The 7,096-nt window shown below is 40.9% G+C and overlaps 1 protein-coding gene across 1 annotated transcript; it reads right to left on the bottom strand.

The window, feature by feature from the left end:
* Window positions 1-420: 420 nt before the first annotated feature.
* LOC123090804 (probable sugar phosphate/phosphate translocator At1g48230) lies at window positions 421-6,266 on the bottom strand. Its single transcript, XM_044512144.1, has 9 exons — window positions 5,944-6,266; window positions 5,293-5,400; window positions 4,997-5,028; window positions 4,769-4,819; window positions 4,037-4,098; window positions 3,703-3,964; window positions 2,038-2,303; window positions 1,819-1,913; window positions 421-1,108 (listed from the first exon to the last, which is right to left on the bottom strand). Exons 1-9 carry the CDS (start codon window positions 6,031-6,033, stop codon window positions 917-919), a joined length of 1,158 nt encoding a protein of 385 aa, XP_044368079.1. The 5' UTR covers window positions 6,034-6,266; the 3' UTR covers window positions 421-916.
* Window positions 6,267-7,096: the final 830 nt, after the last annotated feature.

The following is a 7,096-nucleotide window of genomic DNA, read 5'->3' as shown; positions in this document are numbered from 1 at the left end:
GCGAGGTTAGGGTTTCTCACCGTGCATAGGTAACGGCGAGATTTGGTGTCAGGTTCTTCAGATCAATTCAATGATTTAACGACGATGATTGTGGCTCTAAAGCGTTGCCCATTAGGAGCACATGCATGAAGACTTTAGTGCTATCGTTGACAAGATTAGGCCGACTCTGGTATGAGAGCAGCGACAACAACGGTCGTTCGGTGGTTCATAGACCTCGATGTAATTTTTATTATGTTTGAGGTGCTTTGTAACAAAAAAAAAACTCGCATTATAGTTTTCCCCACATTTTTACATGCTCAGACTTTGACAAAACTTGAAAAAATCATAACAGCGCTTGCACGTACACTATCCAACAGAAAGGGCCCATGCATTTGGTGCTTACATACCAGTTCACTGGAAAGGCTCCATGCCACTACCATGTAGAAATATCAGATCAATAGATCATATTATCCAGCGAAAATCCGCATTTGGTACTCATGCTGAAGACAACAAGAACAGCACACATCGGCTTAAGGAATGGAACCTCTGCTATTAGATTTAGCATCTACAAAGATGCCTTACACCATCTATGACCCGACAGCATTTCCATACCCTGGGTTAAGAAATGTCGTATATCTAACATGGACTACCGGAAAAAAAAATCTCAAAATACGCAGGTACAGATAAAAAGTAATGAATCATTCTATCACTGCAACTTTCTCTAATTCACCTCCAGGTGTCTCCTGAAACAGCTTTCCGCGCCAACTAGCAAGGCATCCAAGCAAACGTGTCGTGGAGAAAAGGAACGTGCAAGACCAATCGCTCGATCGGCGGAGCTTCCAAAGAGGGTCTTCTCGTAGTTCTCGGACTATCCAGGAGGAAGATAATAGGATGAAGTTTGCTACCTCAACCGACTCAAAACTTTAGAAAACTGTGGTCATCTGCTACTGAGACCGCCTGTTTGTGTCCGGGTTACATGGGAGATGCGTGATGAAGGGATCAATGGGGCTTCCTCGTCAACAGCTGCAGCTTCTGTTGCCATACTTCCAACTGCCACACCTCCAACAACAGTTTCATCAATACTGTCAATGGAACTGTCGGGTTTGTATATGTTGACAACCTTCTTCTCCTGAAAGAGGAAAAGGAATGTATCAGAGACTGAAGGCAACCATTTCATGACCGGAAGGACAGCAGAACGCTTATATAATGCAACTTGACATCCCCGAGAGACAAACTCTTAAACTAGTATCCGTGGATTAATAAGGTGTTTGTGACCAGATGAGAACCGGAGTGACATACGCTACAAATTGGAACCGTATGTTCTATCAACTTTAGTGGAAGCTAAGCAAAGAAACAGCATGCCAGGCATGTCTGACACTAAGATGGTCGCTGTCAGGTACTCAGATGATTGTAAAAGTTTGTTAGATGATAGAACAAGGATAAGCTCAAGAAATAGGAGATAAAAAAGGCATGTGGTGAGAAAACATAGGAATAAGAATAGTCATCACTGGGGAGATAAAAAAAGCCTTTTACTAAATGGTGAGAAAACATAGGAATAAGAATAGTCATCTCTAGTCCACAACCATGATGTCCTGTCTGACAACACGATACACATAGGCAGGGCAAAACAATTGAATTTTTGTACTAGAGGTGTCATACGCCACAACGAATAAAAGTAGGGAGAAGGAAAGAAGAAAAATATATATGAAAAATGCAACAATAATGCCCTCTGAAGTAGTGATACATCAAAGGCTTCTCTTGATGACATTGTACAATGGACGACCTAAAAAGGCTAAAGAAAATTAAATATCGAAACTACAGTGTGATCTGTACACTAACCTTGGTAGCTCTATCAGCAGTGTTATCAATTGGAAGTTGGATTGCTGTCACATCTTTCATCTTCAAATAATTGTACATGACAACGCCAGAGAGCGCTACACATTAAATTACTACAAGTTAGGAGTTTGTTCGCAAAATATATATTCAAAACAGGCATACCAACTTGTTATTACAAGATCCATTTGCAAACTCGACGGAAACTGAATGCATAATAATTACCAACGGCATATCCAATTATGTTGAGGCTTGTAATAGTAGATTCAGGAAAGATAACGGTCGAGAGGGCAATAAGTATCCAGTCCTTTAGAACTCCTGCAACTCTGACAGTGACTGCTCCTGTCCTTCCAATAACTAGGAATATGGATATGTTTAACGCAAATGCAGCAAGTGCATTCGAGAAAAATATCCAATAATTGAACTGAATTGGAGAGATGTCCATTTCTGGCTTTTCCAGTAAATACCATGGACCAAATAGGAAGATGAAACTGCATGAAAGAATAATACATTAGATAAATTACATCTTAGAATAAATGTGGAAGACTAAAGCATTTAAGAGACATACAGAACATGCAATATTTAGTTATAATAACCTCAAATGGAAATCATAAAGGCTGTGAAGGAATGTCAACAAAAGATATGCCCACAGCATGTTTTAAAAAGAAACAGCATTGAGCTAGTTATTAGTATTGCCAAACTCTGCTTGTTTTACTTATAGGATAGTGCATATGGTTTGGTTTCTAGTAATACAAAGAAGCTCTTCTGGAATAAACTGAGAGAGATCATACTTAATTAAATCATTATGAGCAAATGGTATTCTAAAGCATGAAAAGGTATGACACTCGTAAGTCATAACAATCGTGAGAAGTCAAATGTTTCTAGATGCATATGTACTTCACAAAGTATAGGATTTCAGCTAACTAGGCTTACGACAAACTTGACTCGACACTCAACTAAACTAGACTTCTTGACTGAAGTGGCAATGCTAAGCAACGGCCAATGGGTTGTAGATGGCTAAACAGAATTTATGGTTCATGCTTAAAAAACAAATATTCCTTGTAAAGTACATTTGACAATAACTTCATGGATATTAATCTAGTACCAAAACATTGTAAAGTAGAGTACTTTATAATGAGTAAAATAGTCATCTAATATAACTTAAGTCCATCAATATATGCATATGATTCTTTGGTTAACATATAGGCAACATATGTTATGAACCTAAATTCACCAATGAACATGAAGACTTCAGTAATATGACCAGCCAAATATAGCAACTTAATTAATTTTGACAACTCATTTGAACTGAGTCCAGGAAAAAAGTACGCAACAGATGTTTGCTAGTAACAACCTCATATAAGAGTCCTAGCATCATATAAAAAAGTCCTAGTGAAAGTTGTCATGAACAGATGAACCTACCAAATGGGCTTGTTGCATAATGCATGTGTATGTCTACCAGAAACATTACATAATTACAGAGTTTGAACATATGCCAAATAGGATTATATATGTATTTTGATATGCCTTTTGGGAACTACTGATTCGGTTCAGAATATACATACTAAAACCAATAAAAATAGCGTGTTCTAGTTTATTTTTACAAACATATATTACAAATGTAGTTGTGTGGCCTCAATCTCATGTCAAGTTGTCATCTCTATTCCTTAAGTCGGCATCCCTATCCAATCATCTATTAAGCATTAAGAGCATTTAAAATCACTGGCTCATTAGTAGCACTTAAGAGAATTTAAGAAAATGTCAGTTGTCATTTTTCCAAGTATCCTGTTAGATAGAAATGATAATTCACATATTTTTGTACAAGGATTCTGCAAGAGAGAATATAATAAGCAAGCAACTATTCAGAATTTTAGATGAAGTATCTGGTACCTGCAAGGCGCTATGTAATACAGACTTGTAATAGGATTCAGGGTTAATCCCTTTTTTTGGAGGAGGACCTGTGTCAGGACCAGCCTGAGGGCTTCCGCAACAATGCCAGTTACTTGGTATAATGTTCCTATTACATTAAAATGAATCTCCCCATATGATGAAACTACAACACCAACACTGACCAGCACCATGTTCAAGAAAAGGTCCCGTCTTAATTTGTCAGTACCACATAGAACGGCCATTATAAATGTCGCCACAGGCACTGCAATTCGAATTAATTCCAATCAGTACCATATCATAACGACAATATAAGGAAGCTGCACAGTAAACTCACTCAAAGCCTTGAGCATTTGAATGAAGGCCACTGAAATGTATAAGTATGCTGTATTTCCGAACCTGTAAAATATAAAACAAAAATCAATAACGTTTTGCATGAATATTATGCGAGGGAGGGACATGCTGCGAACACCTGAGTTAAGACAACTCTAAAGAAAAGTAACAAGCTGCCATTCAGTGGATAATAAGTACTCTATGGAGCTTGAGAAGGGAAGTAGTAAATTAACTAAGTTATAAATGGTATAGAATGTTCAATTTGTAAACATAACCAGATTAAGTCAAAGGCTTAATGCCTGTGTAGAAAGCACTCCTTTGTCCATATAGCAACCCATGTCAACTAAGATTGCTATTGCATTAAGCAATTTCACATGATAAGGAAGTTGCATCATCCAATTCCAAGCAACAGGTATATCAGGCAAATAGTGCAATAAGACAGTCCAACGCAAAGAACATAGCAGCACCTGCTAGGTTTGCAAACAACTTCAACACAAACACATAATCATTTCAAGGCAAACAATTCAGTTGATACAAACACCAATGTTGCAAGTATGCCTCTGTGCAATATTAATAGTCGAAATTAGTTTAAGATGCTTCACCATTTTAGGCATATATGCATTCACATACTACATGTCTGCATCGGCTTGCCTTTGCATGTAGGGATATTGTAAAGAAGCCTAGAGAAATAAAAAGAGATTGGAATAAAATTTCATATTGTCTTCAATCAGCTTACCAAAGACTTGACGCAAAGAAGGCACTAATGGGAATTACAGATGTGGCATATCTGCATCAGGGAGGACACAAATTACTATTATTCAGCTTTATACAATGAAGGAACAAAAATGAATGCTCAGCTTTATACAATGAAGGAAGAAAATTGAATGCTCAGCTTTATACAATGAAGGAAGAAAATTGAATGCTCAGCTTTATACAATGAAGGAACAAAAATGAATGCTCTTACATTTGGAAAGTCATCTTGACAGGTGCAACAACCTGGAAAACCAAAATACAAGTGACTCCATTAGCTCATCTAGGAAAAACAAAATGGCGTCACTAGAAAAACTAACGGTTCAATTACAGCTAGTAGCCCAAGCTTTGCATATGTTCTTGCAAGAACAATTGCTGCGTGAGAATATTATTGATTTACAAGTCGTTCTGTTGAAGCAGGCCCACCATTATTCATTAAATAAGAGACGAGATAGTATTGTACAAGGAAAATCGAAGGCTCTAACAGGGAAGTGGCATGGAGAAGCATACCTTGAAAACACGGACTAGGAAGAACGCCACGACTCCAGAAAATGACATGTGAATCATTGTGAGAGTAATGGGAAAGGGGAATTTGAAGTACTTAGGAGATAGCACCCACTGTAAAAATAAACAGATTTTTTTTAGAAAAACATACATACATCATAATCAAAGTCACGTACATAAGAAAGCACATAATACCAAAAACGAAAGGGGTTAAAGAACGCAATGCTTTGGAGTTTGGATCTGCACTATCAGCATGCGAATAGAAGATTCCTCAAATGGTCAACCCTTGGAGCTAGTACATTATACTACAGGTTACCGACAGTGTAATGCAGCAAAACCTTGATTCACCAAACCATAAGCCAGAAACCCCTACAGAGCACCAAATCGGCATTGTAACAGACCGCGCACCAAATCGGCAATCAAGGAAGCATGCATTCACACTAGAGCTATACCAAACTTAATCCGCACTACACCTGAAACCGTCGACGGGAAATGAAATACTAGTACTATGTGAACGAAATCGTGAACGGGACGAATGCTAGCTCATCGTGACGTCGTCACTTGCTCCACTCCGCCGCACAGTGGGACTGGGCGCACACGGTGGTTTCCGAGCGGTGAAGCCGGCGCTGGGGAGGGGGAGGGAGAGGGAGGCCGTACTTTGTTGAAGAGGATGACCCCCGACGAGAGGCAGATGTAGATGAGCAGGTAGAGGTAGGTGAGCAGGAGCTGCCTGCTGATCATCACCATCGCCGTACGCGCCGCGGCGGCGCCCTCCCCCCGCGCGCGGGGTGGGTGCGGCGCCTCGCGTCCTTCAGGGGGCGGGGCGGGGCGGGGTCGCTCGTCCGCGCGCAATGGCGGCGGCCGGGGGCGCGGCGGACCTGCGCCGGTGCGGCGGCGAGGGGGCGGGCGATCTGGCGCGCGCGTACCGCCGCTCGCGGTGGCGGTGCGGAGATTGGGAAGGAGGGCAGCGAGGAGGGGCGGAAATGGGATGCTTTGGAGAAGTCGGTGGGTTTTCTGCAAAAGGTGAGTGAGCGGAATGCCAGCAGTGGAGCGGGGCCTCGCTGCTTTTTTATGGGGTGGTTTTCGCTTATTTTATTGAAACGAGGGAGCGCAAAAAAAAAAAGAGAGGCGATTTTCTTATTTATTTTTATTAGAACGAGGCGGAATCTTTGGGTGCAAGCGTGCCAGCGAAGTCTGGAAGCAGCGGGTCTCTTGGAGCTCATTAACAAAGCGGCCTGCTATGACCGATCAGGCCCAGTTAACACGAGTCAACTTTTCTCAAAAAAAAAAAAAAGTTAACACGAGTCAACTGCTACCCCTGAGCTCAGGGTGCTTCTTTGGCATGTTTAGGGGCAGCATCGTCAATTGACAAAGGGCGAGACCACTCAGCCAACTCGAAGAATGCTGTACTCAGATTTGAATGCGGTGGTTTATAGTTGCTGCAACTTGGTTCGTCCCCTAGTTTTTTTTTTAAAAATGGTTCGTCCCCAAGTTGATTTTAACAAAACGAGGCGGAATCTTTTGGGTGCAAGCGTGTCGGTGAAGTCTGGAAACAGCTAGGTATCTTGGAGTTCGTTAACAAAGCAAACCTGCTATGACCGGTCAGACTCAAGTTACACATGGGTCAAAAACAACGCAGAGTCAACTGCTTGCTGACAATGCGGAGAAGAAACTCAGGCCATTTTCGGTTCACGGGAATTTTGTATGAATTTCAATGGGTAGGAGTTTTGTAGGGAGAATTCGTTTGAAGTCATTTGATTTGTAGAAATCGAGTCTCATTCCTATGTAGGGTAGAAACAAATTCTTCTCA

This window comes from Triticum aestivum, chromosome 4B (genome assembly GCF_018294505.1).
Source record: "Triticum aestivum cultivar Chinese Spring chromosome 4B, IWGSC CS RefSeq v2.1, whole genome shotgun sequence".
Taxonomy (NCBI): domain Eukaryota; kingdom Viridiplantae; phylum Streptophyta; class Magnoliopsida; order Poales; family Poaceae; genus Triticum; species Triticum aestivum.
The sequence above is the reverse complement of the archived record's forward strand: the minus strand, read 5'-3'. Positions and strand labels throughout refer to the sequence as shown.